This window comes from Pogoniulus pusillus, chromosome Z (genome assembly GCF_015220805.1).
Source record: "Pogoniulus pusillus isolate bPogPus1 chromosome Z, bPogPus1.pri, whole genome shotgun sequence".
Classification (NCBI taxonomy): Eukaryota; Metazoa; Chordata; class Aves; order Piciformes; family Lybiidae; genus Pogoniulus; species Pogoniulus pusillus.
In genome coordinates this window covers 110,022,802-110,042,752 of record NC_087309.1, presented here as the reverse complement: position 1 = coordinate 110,042,752, position 19,951 = coordinate 110,022,802, and the positions used below count along the sequence as shown (strand labels likewise).

Here is a 19,951-nt window from a genome sequence, read left to right as displayed (position 1 = left end):
CCTGCTGCAGAGTTAGTCCTGAGCCGCCAAGAAACGATGTCTCTCTGCATGTTCTGATGGACTTATTCAGGTGAGCACCAGCGAATAGCTAAAGCAGCTGAGTTTGGATGAGCCTTCTTTAACCAGCGAGTGGAGGGCTGAGTGAGTTCCTCCCCCCTGCTCCACGGTGGCTGCCCTGTGATTTGCCTTCCCTCTCTCTGTCTCTCTCTCTCCTGCACTCTTCCACATTCCCCCAGAGGCAAGGGTGCGGGTGACTGGAAATGTGAAAAGTCACCTGATAGGATGCTGTCTGACTCCCTTCGTTCTGCAGAGGAAAAGCTCTCCTTGCCTGGTGAGAGTGGAAATAATCCTGCAAGGCTTCTGCAGACTGCAGTCTGCTGCTAATGCAAAACTGAAATCCATCTTGGTACCAGCTGCTCACCATCCAAGGGCTCGTCTATCTTCTTGCCTCCTGTTCCTTTCACCAGGCATCTTCTGGAAAGGAAGCTCTACTCTGCTGCTAGCAATGCATCCCGAGAGGTGGCTATGTTGCCGTTGCCCTGCTTTCTGTGTGTGGGCATTCTTGTTCACATCCTTCATTAAAGGTAGGCTCTCTTTGATGCTAGTACCTAAAAATATTTTCCAGTCGCTGTCTCTGCTTCTGTTTTGCTGGAATTAACTCAGTGCAAACCTCCTCCCAGCCATTTCTAACCTGAAATCTGTAGCATTTTGACAGCATTTGAGGAAGAGCTAAAGCAATACCACTTTGCACAAGTGAAACTCTACCTTTTGGTTCAATGACTTACCAAGGAACTTTTTTCCACCAAAGGATGACAATTAAATTGGAGTTCTACTAATTTCAATTTGTGCCTCAATTTTGTGATTGCTTTTGTTTGAGGAAGAGGAGGCTGAGGGCAGATCTCATTGCTGTCTACAACTACCTGAAGGGACATTGTGGAGAGGCTGCTGCTGGTATCTTCTGATAGGTAATTGGAGACAAAAAAGGGGGAATGACCTCAAGCTGAGGCTGGGGAGGTTAGAACGGACTTAAGGAAAAGGTTTTTCACAGAGAGAGTGGTCAGGGACTGGAATGAGCTGTCCAAGGAGGTGGAGTCACCCACCCTGGATGTGTTTAAGGGTCCTTTGGATGTGATGCTGTCATGGTTTGAGGTGTTCCAGGTTATCCCAGGATATGGTTTAAGGTGAATCTTGTAGAGCAGGAATCTAGGTTGGACTTGATGATCCTGAGGGTCTTTTCCAACCTGGATGTTCCTGTGATTCTGTGAAATAATGCAGGCTGAAGATGTGCACATCCAGTACTTACACCTTCAAAAGGAAGAACTGGATACACTGTCATTCACTGTTGTTTGTGACCTATGGTTAAATATGCTGGGAGTGATTTCCATGTACAAGTTTCACTGGGGTTCAGCAGGATGTTTTGATTTCAAGACACTAAGTATCTTTTGAAAGCTTCATTTCTGCTGATGACCAGGACATGTGTGAGTTACAGGGCTTGTGTTAGCAAGCAATAAGGTCTTAGGGCAGCACTAATGTGATGAGGATCTGTACTTTCATACTTGAGTACTGCTGTCTTAAGGCAGCACTAATGTGATGAGAATCTGTACTTGCATACTTAAGTACTGCATTCAGTTTTGGGCTCCCCAGTTGAAGAGGGACAGGGATCTGCTGGAGAGAGTCTAAGGGAGGGCTATGAATATGATTAGGGGACTGGAGCACTGCCTGATAAGAAGAGGCTGAGGGACCTGGGGCTGTTTAGTCTGCAGAAGAGAAATTGAGAGGGGATCTAATAAATGTTTATAAATGTCTGAGGGCTGGGGGTCAGGAGGACAGGACAGGCTCTGCTCACTTGCTCCCTGAGATAGGACAAGGAGCAATGGATGGAAGCTGCAGCACAGGAGGTTCCAGCTCAACACAAGGGGGAACTTCTTTACTGTAAGGGTCCCAGAGCACTGGAACAGGGTCCCCAGAGAAGTTGTGGAATCTCCTTCTCTGGAGACCCTCAAAGCCTGTCTGGATGTGTTGCTGTGTGACCTGAGCTTGGTTGTAAGGTCCTGTGGTGACAGAGGGTTTTGGACTTTGAGTCCCTTCTAACCCCTAACATCTGTGATCCTGTGATAAAGGTGAAAGGCCTAAATACTCCTCTGCTACTGATTTTAAGCCATGTGTGTATTAGGAACCATTAGGAGCGTTTCACATCAGACACAATTTCAGACTCACCAGCATTTGTCAGGAGCCTTTGGCAAGAAACTCCCCTGGTAGGGTACTTCTAGCCACAGTGCAGTGAATGAGGGTAGTGAAATCCAAAAAAAAGGAAATGGCAATTTCCTCTCTGAATGGAATGGCACAGCTGCTGCACAAACAGGCACAAACTATAAAGACACTCCTGTTCCTTCTTTGGATGCTGCTAGAAGGATGAAACAAAGCATCAAGCTGTGGAAGTTCAACTAGAATTTTCTTCCCGTGCATGTAAGTCATCAATGACATTTCAGCTTCCAATTGTGATGACTCCCTGAATCTGATCATTCTTTGTATCACCTTAGAGGCAGAAAAACTTCCTTTTTAATTTCTTTTTCTATTTTCTTCATTTAATTTTAATCAGGGTGAGGATGGCCTAAGCATGAAAACGAAAGCAGTATGCTGAGACCAAGCATCTCTCTGTAGGACATCTGTGCAACCCCAGGCCCTTGTGCTCACTGAAGTAAATGTAAATTGCAAATCTATGTCCTGTGCTTTGCTAGAGACTGCATTACCTGACATGAACCCTTCCTGTGTCTAACATTTGCAGTCATAAAATGCTTATCATGATTGCTTTCCTAATGTCCTCTGCTGCAGTCTGAAAACAAGACAAAAAACTTATCACTGTGTATCTGAATAACTAATTTTTCTTCAGTTTTATCAGCATTTTCTTTGCCATTGTCATCTAACTCTGATAACAGAGCTGTACACAATATGAGGAGCAAAACCTAACTCTTTGCCTTGTAAAGTATTCTGAATTTAAGTGCTGAATTATAATAGTGCATTCCATCTGAGGAGGAATAACAACAGGCACCAGGACAGGTTGTAGCTGCCCTGCTGGAAAGCAGCTCCGTGGAGAAAGACCTTGGAGTGCTGGTGGGCAGCAAGTTCTGCACGGGCCAGGAATGTGCCCTTGTGGCCAAGAGAGCCAATGGCATCAGGAAAAGTGTGGACAGCAGGGCTGGGGAGGTTCTTCTGCCTTTCTACTTTGCCCTGGTGAGACCTCACCTAGAATACTGTGTCCAGTTTTGGGCTCCCCAGTGCAGGAGAGACAGGGACCTGATGGAAAGAGTCCAGCAGAAAGCCAAGAGGGTGACTGGGGAACTTGAGCATCTCCTCTAAGAAGAGAGACTGAGAGCCCTGGGGCTGTTTAGTCTGGAGAAGAGAAGGCTGAGAGGAGATCTGATCAATGTGTAGAAATATCTGAGGAGTGGGGGCCAAGTGCCTGGGGCAAATCTCCTTTTGATGGTCAGCAGCAATAAGCCAAGTAGCAACAGCTACAAACTGGAACAGAGAAGGTTTCAGATCAAAACGAGAAAGTTCTTTACAGTGAGCATGACAGAGCCCTGGAGTAGGCTGCTCAGAGAGGCTGTGAAGTCTCCTCTGAAGACTTTCCAAGCCCTGCCTGGATGTATTCCTGTGTTCACTACCCTGGGCGATGCTGCCTTGGCAGGGGGGTTGAGTTGGATGATCTCTGGAGGTCCCTTCCAACCTCTAAGTTTCTGTGATTCTGTGAAATAGCAAAGTTGATCAAGAAAAGTATTTTTTTTTTTCTGATCTCAACTCCACATGATTTAGCCTCTCACAGAGAAATCATTCTGCAGATTTCAGCACTGTGAAAACAACTATTTCAAATTTGGGCTGTATGTAATAGATTCTTGACTGCATTGAGGCAACTCTTCCTGCTGAGCCTTTCAGTCTGTCCTGCATTGACTGGAGGTTATAGCTGTGATCTGCTTGCTCCCAAAGAAGAGCTCTGTATTGCATGCTGTTCTATTTCTTTCTCATAAAACTTAATAGATTAACTTATTTCAAAGCAAAATTTGTGCTCCTTAAAGAGACAAAGCAGCAAGCATCAGGATAAAATGTTGCCATAGTTTTTAAGGTTGGAGGGCATCATTTTTATCACCTAATCAAGAGTTTCTGACATAGATTTTGATCCAGTAGTTGCAGGCTTGATCTTTTCATTTCTTTTCATAAACTCTCAGTCCTACCAAAAGAAAAAATCCCCAAAGCTGAAATCCACAAAAATTGTACTTCTACTGTGTCACACCACCTTATTCTACTTCATTCTGGTATCAGAGTGGTCCAAATGGAGACCCATAGGCTAGATCTACCTCAGGAGACATTTCACAGGCTCACAGGATGTTAGGGATTGGAAGGGACCCAAACAGATCATCCAGTCCAACCCCCTGCCACAGCAGGACCATACAATCTAGCTCAGGTCACACAGCAACACATCCAGACAGGCCTTGAAAGCCTCCAGAGAAAGAGACTCCACAACCTCTCTGGGGAGCCTGTGCCAGTGCTCTGTGACCCTTACAGTCCAGAAGATTCCCCTCGTGTTGAGTTGGAAACTCCTGTTCTGAAGATTCCATCCATTGCTCCTTGTCCTATCCCAGGGAGCAGTGAGCAGAGCCTGTCCCCACCTCATGACCCCCAGCCCTCAGATATTTATAGATATTTATTAAATCCCCTCTCAGTCTTCTCTTCTGCAGACTAAACACCCCCAGCTCCCTCAGCCTCTCCTCATCAGGCAGTGCTGCAGTTCTCTAATCATGTTTGTAGCCCTCTGCTGGACTCTCTCCAGCAGATCCTTGCCCCTTCCAAACCAAGGAGGCCAAAACTGAATGCAGTACTCAGAATGAAATCTCACCAGTGCAGAGCAGAGAGGGAGGAGAACCTCCCTGGATCTGCTGCCCACACACCTCTGAATGTCCTCCAGGATCCCATTGGCCTTCTTGGCCACAAGGGCACATTGCTGCCCCATGGAGAGCTTCTTGTCCACCAGCACTCCCAGGTTCCTCTCCACAGGGCTGCTCTCCAGCAGATCACCTCCTGGCCTGTACTGCTGCAGTTTATTGTTCCTCCCCGGGTGCAGGACTCTGCACTTGTCCCTGTTGAACCTCATTTGGTTCCTCTGTGCCCAGCTCTGTCTCTCCAGGTCTCAGCCTTCAGCTGTATCAGCCAAGCCTCCCAGTCTCCCATTTTCGAGGAGCCATGTAGCAGTGGGCAGCATCCTGTAGGAGAAGGCTTTCCACCGACAGCATCTGCCAGCCCTGTACTCTCTCTGCTCCTGTGTTGTGATACAGGGTTACAAGCACAGGATGCAGAAATACAACATGGAATAGTTTGCTATCCAGCAACTTCTTTCCTTCAACATCTCTCTTATAAGGAGAGCCAGAGCGAGCTGCTGCTCTTTAGCTTGGAGAAGAAAAAACTGAGAGGTGATCTCACAGATGTTTATCAATATGTGCAGGGTGAGTGGCAGGAGGCTGGAGCCAGGCTCTGCTGGGTGATGCCCAGTGACAGGACAAGGGGCAATGGGTGGAAGCTGAGGCATAGGAAGTTCCATGGAACCTAAGGAAGATTTTTTTCCCTGTGAGGGTGACAGAAAACTGGAAGAGGCTGCCCAGGGAAGCTGTGGAATATCTCTCTCCGGAGATACTCAAACCCTGCCTGGATGTGTTCCTGTGTGATCTGCTCTGGGTGACCCTGTTCTGCAGAGGGGTTGGTCTGGATGAGCTTTGGAGGTCCCTTCCAGCCCCTGAGCATTCTGTGATTCCATGATTCCTTACATCTCACATCACTGTTCTTTGTCCCCACCCACACAGACGCTGCCGGCTGCGAATCCGAGGAGCGGTTGTTTCACAAACTCTTCTCCCAGTACAACCAGTTCATCAGGCCGGTGGAAAATGTGTCTGATCCTGTTACAGTGTATTTTGAACTCGCCATCACCCAGCTGACGAACGTGGTAAGTCTCATCGCAGAAAGCTGGCTGAGGCTTGGGGATGGTGGCAGGCACACACGACTTGCTAACGCAGCTTTACATCACTGCTCCTGCAGCTCTCACAGCTGACCCTGTGGTGTGTGCATATCACAGTATCACAGTATCACAGTATCATTAGGGTTGGAAGAGACCTCACAGATCATCAAGTCCAACCCTTTACCACAGAGCTCAAGGCTAGACCATGGCACCAAGTACCACGTCCAATCCTGCCTTGAACAGCCCCAGGGACAATGACTCCACCACCTCCCCAGGCAGCCCATTCCAGTGTCCAATGACTCTCTCAGTGAAGAACTTTCTCCTCACCTCCAGCCTAAATTTCCCCTGGCACAGCCTGAGGCTGTGTCCTCTCGTTCTGGTGCTGGCCACCTGAGAGAAGAGAGCAACCTCCTCCTGGCCACAACCTCCCTTCAGGTAGTTGTAGACAGCAATAAGGTCACCCCTGAGCCTCCTCTTCTCCAGGCTAACCAATCCCAGCTCCCTCAGCCTCTCCTCGTAGGGCTGTGCTCAAGGCCTCTCCCCAGCCTCGTCGCCCTTCTCTGGACACGCTCAAGCATCTCAATGTCCCTCCTAAACTGGGGGGCCCAGAACTGAACACAGCACTCAAGGTGTGGTCTAACCAGTGCAGAGTACAGGGGCAGAATGCGAACGTAATGAGACCTTTGCTGCTCTCTCTGCCGGATGCTCAAACAAGCAGGTTGAACTACACAAAAACTCGTTTGTTTGACTCTGTAGCATCAAATCTCTGTGCTCCAGGCAGCAGCCTCAGGCACCCAGCGCAGCAGTATTACTGCTCTTTCACTCTTCACAGGGCTGGCCCAAGTTCACAGTCTCACAGGACGTCAGAGGTTGGAAGAGATCCAAAGTGATCATCACATCCAACCCCTCCATGCCATAGCAGGACCATACACTCTAGCTCAGGTCACACAGCAACACATCCAGACACACAGGCTCATGTCAAAACAGTGTAGCTCCTCGTGTGTCTCACAGTTAGAACCATACAATCATAGAACAGTTTACTTTGGAAGTGACCTCAAAGATCATCCAGTTTCAACCCCTTGCTACAGGTGGGAAACATTTGGCAGCTGTCACTAGTGGTGTTCCCCAAGGATCAGTACTGGGCCAGTCCTGTTCAACATCTTTATTGATGATCTTGACCAGGGGATTGAGTCCAGCATCAAAAAGTTTGCAGATGACACCAAGCTAGGAGCAGCTCTTGATCTGTTGGAGGGTAGGAGAACCCTGCAGAGGAACCTGGACAGGCTGGGTGGGTGGGCAGAGGCCAATGGGATGAGATTTAACAAGGCCAAGTGCAGGGTTCTGCACTTTGATCACAACAACCCAAAGCAACACTACAGGCTGGGGAAAGAGTGGCTGGAGAGCAGCCAGGAGGAAAGGTACCTGGGGCTACTGGTAGAGAGTAGCTGAAGATGAGACAGCAGTGTGCCCAGGTGGCCAAGAGAGCCAGTGGCATCCTGGCCTGGATCAGGAACAGTGTGGCCAGTAGGACAAGGGAGGTTATTCTGCCCCTGTACTCAGTACTGGTCAGGCCACACCTTGAGTGCTGTGTCCAGTTCTGGGCCCCTCAATTCAAGAGAGATGTTGAGGTGCTGGAAGGTGTCCAGAGAAGGGCAACAAAGCTGGTGAGTGGCCTGGAACACAAACCCCATGGGGAGAGGCTGAGGGAGCTGGGGGTGTGCAGCCTGGAGAAGAGGAGACTCAGGGAAGACCACATTGCTCTCTACAACTACCTGAAGGGAGGCTGTAGCCAGGTGGGGTTGGTCTCTCCTGCCAGACAACCAGCAACAGAACAAGAGGACACAGTCTCAAGTTGTGCCGAGGGAGGTCTAGGCTGGATGCTAGGAGGAAGTTGTTGGCAGAGAGAGTGATTGGCATTGGAATGGGCTGCCCAGGGAGGTGGTGGAGTCACTGTCCCTGGAGGGGTTCAAGCAAAGCCTGGATGAGGCACTTAGTGTCATGGTCTGGTTGATTGGCTAGGGCTGGGGGATAGGTTGAAGTGGATGATCCTGGAGGTCTCTTCCAACCTGCTTGATTCTATGATTCTAATATGATCAGGAAAATCTTCACAAGGATGCTTATGGACAATTCATTAATTTAGGAGAATCAGAAAATTGCAAGAGGTTTAGCCACAGAATGACTCTCCCCCACTTATAAACAGGGAGCTTGGAGCCCTAGAGAGTCTGTTGTACTCACAACAGTGGAGTAGACTTCAGAGAGAGTCCCTGGCTCCTTTGCAGCAGTGTTAGAACTGCTCAGCATCTTGATAGCAGTTGAGAGGCTTCTAGAAGGGTGCTGGGAAAGAGGCAGATGATCTCTGACATGATCCTGGTTCCTCTTGGCATGGAGGTTTGCAAAGGTGCAGGCCAGATCTCTTGCAAACCTGCAGAGAGCACCATATTGGTGGCACTTCTCACTGTATTATGAGGCACTTAACGCCTTCCCCTGGTAAACTTGAGGCACTTAAGTCTCCAGGTAGTCCAAGCCCAAAACATCAGAGCTAAACTGGTCTGAAGCATGAGGCAGAGCAGAGCACACTGCCTGAGCAGAGCAGAACACAGAGAAGGGTAGCACAGAGTGAGCCAGAGGCAGCAGAACTGCTTGCAGTTTAGCTCCATTTACATTCTTTGCTCAAGTGCAATGGCTCCATTGGCCACAGAGATTCACCAATCAGAATGGCATTTGCCAAACTGAACACATCAGGTGAAGCCAGGGCTTGCTTACCCTTATTTGGGCAAGACACTTATGCAAGTGCATAGATATCTGGGGGTACCTATTTATCAATTTGGGAGGGGGCATAGTGGCCCAAGCCTTTGTTTTCTTCCCACCCTTGCTTCTCCCATCAGCAGAAGGGTGGGGCAAGCCAAGATATCTAATAGGCCTATTAGAATTGACCAGGTTGGAAGAGACCTCCAAGATCATCCAGTCCAACCTAGCACCCAGCCCTGTCCAGTCAACTAGACCATGGCTCTAAGTGCCTCATCCAGGCTTTTCTTGAACACCCCCAGGGATGGCAACTCCACCACCTCCCTGGGCAGCCCATTCCAGGACAGGGGCATGGGTTTCCAGTAGAGCTTTACAGAATTTTCAGTAGTGCTGGACGTGCCTATGCACAATATGGAAGCTCCTGAAATCAGTCAGAGAAGACTCTGTTATCAGTTAATGTGGAATTCCAGCTTCCAAGTTTCCATTTTTATCAGAATAGTTTGGTGGTCATCTCAGGATCCTGTAACAGATTTATGGAGCTAAGGTGTGCATGCCTATGTTTTTTTCTAGGATGAAGTCAATCAGATTATGGAAACAAATCTGTGGCTCAGACACGTAAGTGACTGCATTTGAATTTATTCTGCATTTTGCATTGATGTGGTGACATGTAGGTCATCTTCTCAGCTATAATCAACAGAACAAGCACTTCTTCTGCAGTGAAGGTTTTTAAGATGTGAATAAGGAGAACCTCCACTATTCCACAGTCACAGATGAAAAAGTAGCTTCTTTATTCTTAACTGAGAAGAGTTTGTCCCTTCCCTCTTGACCCCCAGCCCTCAGATATTTATGAACATTGACTGCACCCCTTCTAAGGCTTCTCTTCACCACACCAAATAGCCCCAGGTCACTCAGCCTGTCCTCACAGGACAGTGCTCCAGCCCCTCCAGCGTCCTCATGGCCCTCCCTTGGACTCTCCCCAGCAAATCTCTGTCCCTCCTGAACTGGGGAGCCCAAAACTGAAGGCAATATTGCAGGTGAGGTCTCAGCAGGGCAGAGTAGAGTCCTCAATCTGCTGCCCACACTCCTCTGAATGCTGCCCAGGATCCCATTGGCCTTCTTGGCCACAAGAGCACATTGCTGTCTCATGGAGAACTTCTTGCTCACCAGCACTGCCAGGTCCTTCTCCACAGGGCTGCTCTCCAGCAGATCACCTGCCCATCTGTTCTGGTGCAGTTTATTGTTCCTTCCCAGGTGCAGGACTCTGCATTCCTCCTTGTTGAACCTCTTTAGGTTCCCTTCTGCCCAGCTCTGTCTGTCCAAGTATCACTGCACAGCCTCCAGGTGTCTCAGCCAAACCTCCCAGTTTGATATCATCAGCAAACTTGCTGAGCAGACTCTGTCTGTCTGTGCCCTCATCAGTGTCATTGATGAAGATGTTGAACAGCACCGAACCCAGCAGTGATCCTTGGGGGACTCCACTAGTTACAGCTCTGCAGCTGGACTTGGCACCATTGGTCACCACTCTGTACTCTAGTGTGTAACCAGTTCCTAACCCATCTCACTGCCTGCTCTTCCATGCCACACTTCCTGAGCTTGCTCATGAGGATGTTATAGGAGACAGTGTCCAAAGCCTTGCTAAGGTCAAGGCAGACTACATACACTGCTCTGCAAGCATTTACCCATTGAGTTACAGCATCACAGAGTGCCATCAGGTTAATCAAGCCTGATTTCTCTTGGTAAATCCATGCTGACTGCTCCTGATAACCTTCTTTCCTTCCAAGTGCCTAGAGATAGCCTCCAGAATGAGCTGCTCTATCATTTTTCCAGGGATGGAGGTGAGGCTGACTGGTCTCTCTTCCCTTTTTTTGAAGACTGGAGTGCCATTGGCTCTCCTCCAGTCCTCAGACACCTCTCCTGTTTGACATGATGCAGCAAAAATGATGGAGAGTGGCAGACCAACAACATCAGGCAGTCCTCTCAACACTCTTGGGTGCATCTCAACAGGGCCCAGGGACCTGTGAATATTCAATTTGTGTAACTGATCCCTAACCCAGCAAATAACCTTGCACTGGGGGAGGGTCTATACTGACATAGCAGGACAGAGGAGGGATCTCATCATGTCAGCAATGGATAGAAATTGCCATCCCACCCCTTCACAGAGGACGAAGCAGCAAATCAATGCTGGAGATAGTAACGCACGCCCAGCATTTCTCTAGGTCATGGCTTTATCTTTTTGACAGTTGTCCCCTTCTACACCTACTGCCCTTTCAGGATTCATCATAAAGGCATGAGAAGCAGCTTATTCCCTGATAACACGAGGGTTTTTAAACCCATGTCCATTCTTCTTTCAGATCTGGAACGACTACAAATTGCGGTGGGATCCCAGAGAATACAACGGCATCGAATTTGTTCGAGTACCAGCAGACAAAATTTGGAAGCCAGATATTGTCTTGTACAATAAGTATGATGAACACTGTTCTTTTTTTTTTACCCTTTTTCTCAAAAGTATCCTCTTGCAATGCTGTGGTAGTTTGGGAGTTTACTCACACTCCCCGAAATTCACCAGACTAACTCAGATGGCTGGAAGCTAAGGAATGAAGCTATCCTTACAGCATGGCACAAATTTACAAGCCTATATACACAACATATTCAGGTATTTACAGCTACATGCAACTATATGCAAGTTAAAAGTAATACAGAAATTCAAAATCCATCCTGAACAGCCATACTGCCCAAGAAGGCTCCTGACCAACCCCCCGTCCTTCTTCTCACACCCCCTTCCCTTATCTCAGGATCCCACTTACATGCAGTGGTGAGATGCAAAAGGTTGACAAGAGGAATGATTAGTTCAGGTTACACAGATCCAGGCAGAGGAGTTAATGAGGCAAGCAGCAGCAGCCAGGAACTGACTGACTTCTGTCTATGTTTCTTGGTTTTATATCTCTCAGCAGAACCAATGAGTGATGTAGACATCACTGATATTTTCTTCTCACAGAATCATAGAATATCAGGGGCTGGAAGAGACATGAAAGATGCACCTGGTCCAATCACTCTGCCAGAGCAGGATCACACTGGAATGCATCCAGATGATTCTTTAATATCTCCAGAGAAGGAGACTCCACAATCTCCCTAGGCAGTCTGTTTCTGTGCTCTGGGATGATCACAGCCAATGATCTAATCCATCTCATTAAAATATTCCAATTAGCCTCAAACCAGCACAAATGTCTATGAAGGGCACTTCACTTTTGCTGGTGACTTAATTTTCTTTGCCTTGTTTGTGTTTCTAGTGCTGTGGGAGACTTCCAAGTTGAAGGCAAGACCAAAGCCCTCCTTCGCTACGATGGAATGATCACTTGGACCCCACCAGCTATTTTTAAGAGCTCCTGTCCTATGGATATTACCTTCTTCCCATTTGATCATCAGAACTGCTCACTGAAATTTGGCTCATGGACCTATGACAAAGCCAAAATTGATCTTTTGATCATTGGATCCAAAGTAGATATGAATGAGTTCTGGGAGAACAGCGAATGGGAAATAGTTGATGCTTCTGGCTATAAACATGACATCAAATATAACTGCTGCGAGGAGATCTACACAGACATAACATATTCCTTCTATATCCGAAGGCTGCCAATGTTTTACACCATAAACCTAATCATCCCCTGCCTCTTCATCTCTTTCCTAACTGTATTAGTTTTTTACCTGCCCTCTGACTGTGGTGAGAAAGTGACTCTTTGCATCTCTGTGCTCCTGTCTTTGACTGTGTTTTTACTGGTGATCACAGAAACGATCCCATCTACCTCTTTAGTAATTCCCCTCGTAGGAGAATACTTACTCTTCACTATGATATTTGTGACTCTGTCCATTGTCATCACGGTGTTTGTCCTGAATATACATTACAGGACTCCAACAACACACACAATGCCCAGATGGGTCAAAACCATCTTTCTTGGGCTGCTGCCCAAAGTTCTGTTGATGCAGAGGCCACTAGAGCAGCAGAAAAAAAACACCTCCAGAAAAGACAAAAAAGGATCAGCGAATACATCAGGCAAGCCAAAGCACAACAAACGCAAAGATACCAAATTACACAAGGAGAAGCAATGCAGTCGCTGTGACAAAGCAGCTGAAGTCACTACCATCAAAAGAAGGAGACTGAGCTATCAGTCACTGAAATGGATGTCAGAGCACATGGAGTACTCCCCAGAAGTGAGGGATGTGATTAGTAACGTTCAGTTCATCGCGGAGAACATGAGGTCGCAAAATGAGACCAAAGAGGTAAGTGATGCGATCACCCAGCTGGGTATGGAGCCACACTTCCACCAAAACTGGGACCCCCAGTTCAAGGAGGACATAGAGCTAGCTGCTTGAGACAGTCCAGCACAGAGACACAAAGATGATGAAGGGAATGGATGGTCCTTTTCAAATGTTTGATTTCAATGTGAAAATACAGATAGATTCTTCTCACCAGTGACTGGAAATGTCTGGATAGAGGAGATGTTAGGAAGAACTGTTCAGCCTAGAAAAGAGTCCAGGAGAACCTTAAAGCTGCCTTCCAATATCTGAGGAGATCCTACAGGAAGGTTGCAGAGGGACTTATCCTGAGGTCTAGGGAACTTTTCCTAGACATCCCTGAGGAAGAGTAGATTTAAGTTGGGTCTTAGGCAGAAGTTCTTGAGTACAAGACTTTGGAACTCTGGAACAGGTTGCCCAGGGAGGCTGTGGATGCCTCCTCCCTGGAGGTGTTCCAGGCCAGGTTCATTGAGGTCTTAGACTACCAAGTCTAGTCGAGAGGTGTCCCTGCCCATGGCAGGGGGTTAGAGTAGATGATCTCTGAGGTCACTTCCAACCTGAGCCATTCTGTGATTGTGTGTTACAAGGAGAGCCTGAAGGAGCTGGGGCTGTGCTGCTTAGATGAGGAGACTGAGAGGTGACCTCATCAATGATTATCAATGTGTGCAGGGTGAGTGGCAGGAGGCTGGAGCCAGGCTCTGCTGGGTGATGCCCAGTGACAGAACAAGGGGCAATGGGTGGAAGCTGAGGCATAGGAAGTGCCATGGAAACCTGAGGAGGATTTTTTTGCCTGTGAGGGTGACAGAGCACTGGAGCAGGCTGCCCAGGGTGGTTGTGGATTCTCCCTCTCTGGAGACATTCAAACCCTGCCTGGATGTGTTCCTGTGTGATCTGGTCTGGGTGACCCTGCTCTGCAGAGGGGTTGGTCTGGATGAGCCTTGGAGGTCCCTTCCAGCCCCTGACATTCTGTGAATCTGTGAAATGATGCAGGAGGGCAGCTCAGAGAAACTGGGGTTGCTGAGTCTAGATAAGAAAATGTACCTATGAATGAATCCAAGTTGCCTACAGAAAGGAAGTAAGTGACCCACTGGGGATGGAACAAGAAAAGTGATCTCAATCTGTTCCTGAGGCTTTGCATGAAGCCTCCCATGATTGTACAGCTCCTTAAGTCTTCCATTCTCAGTTGGTGTCTTTCAAAACATGCTGTGTTTTCATGTCTTGAAAGCAGAGTTTTTAATTTCAGAGGAATCCTCTCTTTGAAGGAAAAACAAAAGGGGGGGGAGCTGTTTGCAGGCAAGCAGTGAGGAAATGATTCTGAGGACTGTTTCTGCCCTAGCTAGAAATGCAGAGGCATATGGGTGGTGCCATCCACTTGTCCTGTACAGGTAAGAGCTGTCTAAAAACTGCAGCAGCCTTTACAGCATCTGTAATTCCTGCAGCACTTTCTTTCACAAGAGGTACAGCAGCAGCCTCTGGGAGAATAATACCAAGAAATTGGAAAAATCAGTGGAAGATCCTTCTGCAGAGAGCTCTTTACCAGTCAATAGTTTTATATGAGTGAATGCCTTATCAGGAGAGGCTGAGGGACCTGGGGCTGTGTAGTCTGCAAAAGAGAAGACTGAGAGGACATCTAATAAATGTTTATACATATCTGAGAGCTGAGGGTCAGGAGTGGGGGGACAGGCTCTGCACGCATGCTCCCTTGGATAGGACAAGGAGCAATGAAGGGAAGCTGCAGGACAGGAGGTTCCAGCTCAACACAAGGGGGAACTTCTTTCCTGTAAGGATCACAGAGCATTGATACAGAGTCCCCAGAGAGGTTGTGGAGTCTCCTTCTCTGTAGACTTTCAAGGCCTGTCTGAATGTGTTCTTGTGTGACCTGAGCTAGATTGTATGGTCCTGCTGTGGCAGGGTGGTTTGACTTGATGATCTCCTTGGGTTCCTTCCAACCTCTGACATCCTGTGATTCTGTGAATGATCCCCAAACCCAGAACAACTGAAATGAGGAAGCCTCTCATGATGCAGTCTGAACTTCTGGCCTCGTGTTACTTTGCTCCAGCCAGAGTTTTCATTTTGAAAATGGCATGAGGCAGAATGGTTTTGCATAAGAGTAGCATATTTCAGCTCAACTCATTCATGCACTGGTGCCTGAATGTAGGTATGGTTCAAAAGGCAGCATCTTCGTTGCATGTGGTTCCGAGGTTTATGGCTCAGAGAGCCAGTGGCATCCTGGTGTGTGTCAGGAATAGTGTGGCCAGCAGGACCAGGGAAGTCCAGTCCTTCTGCCCTGTACTCAGCACTGGTTAGGCCAAACCTTGAGTCCTGTGTTAAATTCTGGGCCCTGAAATCTAAGAAAGATGTTGAGGTGCTTGAATGTGTCCATAGAAGGGCACCAAGGCTGGTGAGGGGCCTGGAGCACAGCCCTGTGAGGAGAGGCTGAGGGAGCTTGGGGTGTGCAGCCTGGAGAAGAGGAGGCTCAGGGCAGAGCTCATTGCTGTCTACAGCTACCTGAAGGGAGGCTGCAGCCAGGTGGGGTTGGTCTCTTCTGCCAAGCACCCAGGGACAGAACAAGAGGGGACAGCCTCAAGCTATGTCAAGGCAGGTTCAGGCTGGAGGTTAGGATGTATTCTTCACAGTAAGAGTGATTGGCACTGGAATGGGCTTCCTGGGGAGGTGGTGGAGTCCCCATGCCTGGACCTCTTTAAAAGGAGTCTGGATGAGGCACTTAGTGTCATGCTTTAGTGAATTAGAAGGTGTTAGGTGATAGGTTGGACTCGAGGATCTTAGAGGTCTTTTACAACCTGGTTAATTCTGTGATTCAGACATAAAAAAATCTACTCCAGCCTGCGTACCTCATGACACTGTGGTTTGCTCAGGGCTGCTGCTTTGCTGTGATCCCTGTGTCCAGTGATCCAGTTAGCTAAAATCAGTGGGTCTTTATTGGAGTGGCAGTGTTGCAAATTGGGCCAGAGGAGCAAACTTTCTCTTGCGTGGGCTGTCAGGACGAGTCCTTTGGCAGGGACTAGCAATGTGCAGCTACAGTGGATCTGCCTGCTGTTAAAACACTACACTCTGCACCCACTACATAGAATCACAGAAGGGTTTAGGTTGGAAGGAACCTCAAAGCTCATCCAGTTCCAACCTCCTACCATAGGCCGGGACACCTTCCACTAGAACAGGTCACTCAAGGCCTCATCCAACCTGGCCTTGAACACCTCCAGCGAGAGAGTAGCCACAGCCTCCCTGGGCAACCTGTGCCAGTGTCTCACCACCCTCACTGCAAACAACTTCCTAACATCCAGTTTCAGTCCCCCCTCTGCCAGTTTAAACCCATTACTCCTCATCCTGTCATTACAAGACCTTGCAAATAGTCCCTCCCCAGCTCTCCTATAGTCCCTCTTCAGATCCTGGAAGGCCACTACAAGGTCTCCCCAAAGCCTTCTCTTCTCTAGACTGCGCAGTGCCCACTCTTGCAGCCTGTCCTCACAGCAGAGCTGCTGCAGCCCTCTGATCATCTTCATGACTCTCCTCTGGACTGGCTCCAACAGTTCCATGTCTTTCTTGTGTTGAGGGCTCCAGAGCTGCACACAGGACTGCAGGTGGGGTCTGAGGAGAGCAGAGCCAAGGGGCAGAATCCCCTCCCTTGCCCTGCTGGCCACACTGCTCTTGCTGCACAGGGTTGCTGTCTGGGCTGCACCCACACTGCTGGGTCATGTTTAGCTTTTCATCACCCCAGACCCCCTGGTCCTTTTATAAGGTGAGATGATGACATCCTATGAATTAATGTCCATGCCACAGCTGAATCTTGCCATCAGACTTGAGTGTTCAGGAGGCCATCATCAAACTAGGACAGGATTGAATGTCCAAAGCAATACTGATAAAAAAACCCAACCCACTCTAGAAACACTCAAGAACTGCAGCCACTGTAAGCACAAGCAACATTCCTGCCAGCATGTGTGATCTTCCTCACACTCAAAAGCACAAGGAGCATTTCTACTGTGTAATGTCAAGTAACAACTGCATGTTGTGTTATGTGTAGTTTATCCTTTCCTCTTTTTTTCTATTGTTGTTTCTCTTTTGCAGGTGGAAGATGATTGGAAATATGTAGCTATGGTGATAGACAGAGTATTTCTCTGGGTGTTTATAATCCTTTGTGTGTTTGGAACTGCAGGGCTCTTTATCCAGCCACTAATAGCAGACACATAACTTAATTTTCTGTTCAGAGCTGTCCCCTCTATTTCTCTCCTAATACATAACACCTCCCCTCACCACCTTCTCAGCACCAAGCCAGAGAAGAAAAGAGAAAGAGAGGAAAGTGCCCCCTGGAACAGCAAACAACTCAAAGCAGAATGAGAAGACTGAAATTGGGAGAGGAGTGTGTATTTCTGCAGCAGAATGGCTTGGAATTCTGGACTGTCTGTCTTCTCCCTCAGCAAGATCAGCAACAACAACCACACTGGAGATCACAGGAGCAGTGGAATTTCCTGAGCTTTCCCCTTGATTTCAGTATAGGAAGCTGTTAGGACAGTGCAGACACTTCTGAGAGTGCTGCCCAAAGACTCTACCTGGCCTCATTTTACTCTCCTAAGTCTTTCTCAGCTTTGAGTTAGTCAGGTTTCCTCTGTTTCTCTCATTGTACAACAGCTCATTTTTGGAATGACTCTTAGGTGAGATACCATAGTCCTATTGGCTAGATGAACACTTTTTATTGTGTTCTTATATCAAGGCAGCCAATATTCAAAATGAAAGTACAACTAAGCCTTGACCATTTAACATTTCCAGTGCAATCTAAAACAGTGGGGCCCTGTCTCCTGCAATTTGCTGGCCATCTGCTGGCTCCTCATGGGTCAGTGCTGCAATATGCAAACCCATAATTGTAGAGACATATCCTTTGGGGCTGAGGTGGCTGCTATATAACCAAGGTGTCATGGTTTAAACGTGGCCAGCAGCCAAATGCCACATGTTTAATCCTAAAACACCTTGCAGATGTTCACCTGACCTGGACTGCTTGCCCTCAGGTCCCTTGTCTGTTTAGATTTATGTTGTTTGTTTGTGCTGACAGATTCCTCTCTAGAAGGCACTGGGCCAGTCAAAGCCACTGGCTTCAATAGTAAAGAGGCCTCTTCATTATAGGAGGCTCTAAATGTAACTGTATGGTGTCAATGCAGTGTTTCCAGTGTCAGCCATGCATCAGCCTCTGCTGTGAACATCACAAGGCATAATTATCTGTTCCTTAAGTCTCTGTCTGGCCTTTTACTCTTTTTTTTTTTCTTCTATAAATAAATAAATAGATAAATAAATGCATATGACAGAGATGAAGGTGGAGCTGCAAGAACATCACTCTCTTAATCTGGTGGTTGAGACAGGCAGCTGTGATTTTAGAGAAGAAAAATGTCCTTTCTGTAATCCCCCTGAACTCTGTGCCGAGGTGCAGCAGCCAACAGACAGATGCATGAACAAGCATGGTTTGTTTTGTCAACCAATCAATTAAATATCACTCCTGGGATACACCTTCTTGGAGAGCTTGCATTTTAAACAAACAAATGAGAACAAAAACCTCCCTGCTGTACCATGTGGTTAGAGATGCTACTTAATGGCCCGTGCGACGCCGACTCTTTAATCAGAAAGGAGGAAAGGGGAAAGGGAAGGAGTTTGAAATGGAGAGCCACACTCTGAGCCCCAAAGCTTCATTTGTACAGGTGAGACATCTGCTCACTATTACAGTCCATGACCACATGAGCAATGAAAAGCTGTGGCTGGAGGTGCACAGCACTGGCGTCTCAGGCATGACAGCTACCACCCCACAGTCAGTCAACTGAGCTTAACAAAATCCCTGGCTTTTCCTCAAGGCATTTGCAGTTGTGCAGTTTCTCATCTCCAGTGAGGAGGCCTCTGTGTCCCAGCACAAGCTCCTTGTCTTTGTTATTTACAGTACCACACATGTCTTGCCCCTGGACCTCAGACAACAGGGTTTGGGCAGGTTAGCCCATCAGCCTGGTGTTCTAATAAAGATTTAAAGTCGATTTGCCCTCTCCTCCCTCCACACAGTAAATTTTGGATCCTCCTTTTGCCATTTTCAGTTGTGCTTGACACAGACTGGGAGCCTGGTGTGCTCAGACTGGGAGCCTGGTGTGCTCCCATCAGCTTTTGTGAAAGTCCTTGGCTGTTCTAGTTTTCTGCAACGTAACAGCAAAACCTCAATGCTCCCTCCTCAAACTCACTGTCCTGGAAGGGATAAATCCTGAGGGGCTAATTTTGGCCACTGCTCTCCTCCTTCTGTGTTCTAGGATCACAGAATCATAGAATGGTTTAGGTTGGAAGGGATCTTAAGGATCATCCAGTTCCAACCCCCCACCATAGGCAGGGACACCTCCCACTAGAACAGGTCGCTCAAAGCCTCATCCAACCTGGCCTTGAACACCTCCAGCGAGGGAGCAGCCACAACCTCCCTGGGCAACCTGTGCCAGTGTCTCACCACCCTCACTGCAAACAACTTCTTCCTAATATCCAGTTTCAGTCCCCCCTCTGCCAGTTTAAACCCATTACTCCTCATCCTGTCATTACAAGATCTTGTAAATAGTCTCTCCCCAGCCTTCCTGTAGCCCACTCCAGATGCTAGAAGGCCACTCCAACATCTCCTCAAAGCCTTCTCTTCTTCAGACTGCACAACCCCAACTCTTGCAGCCTGTCTCCATAGAATCATTGAATCATAGAATCAACCTGGCTGGAAGAGACCTCCAAGATTATCCAGGCCAACCTATCCAACCTATCCATCCAGTGCAACCTACCCAACCAAGATCATCCACTGCAACCTATCCCCCAGCCCTAGCCAGTCATCTAGACCATGGCATTAAATGCCTCATCCAGTTTTTTCTTGAACACCTCCAGGGACAGTGACTCCACCACCTCCCTGGG

The 19,951-nt window shown here is 47.9% G+C and overlaps 1 protein-coding gene across 1 annotated transcript; it reads left to right on the top strand.

Moving 5' to 3' along the window:
• The first annotated feature begins 282 nt into the window (after positions 1-282).
• CHRNA6 (cholinergic receptor nicotinic alpha 6 subunit) lies at positions 283-17,242 on the top strand. The gene is given in 7 exon segments (XM_064176475.1): positions 283-476; positions 478-584; positions 5,850-5,989; positions 9,317-9,361; positions 11,098-11,207; positions 12,034-13,021; positions 17,120-17,242. Coding segments are annotated over 7 exon segments (1,707 nt in total).
• Positions 17,243-19,951: the final 2,709 nt, after the last annotated feature.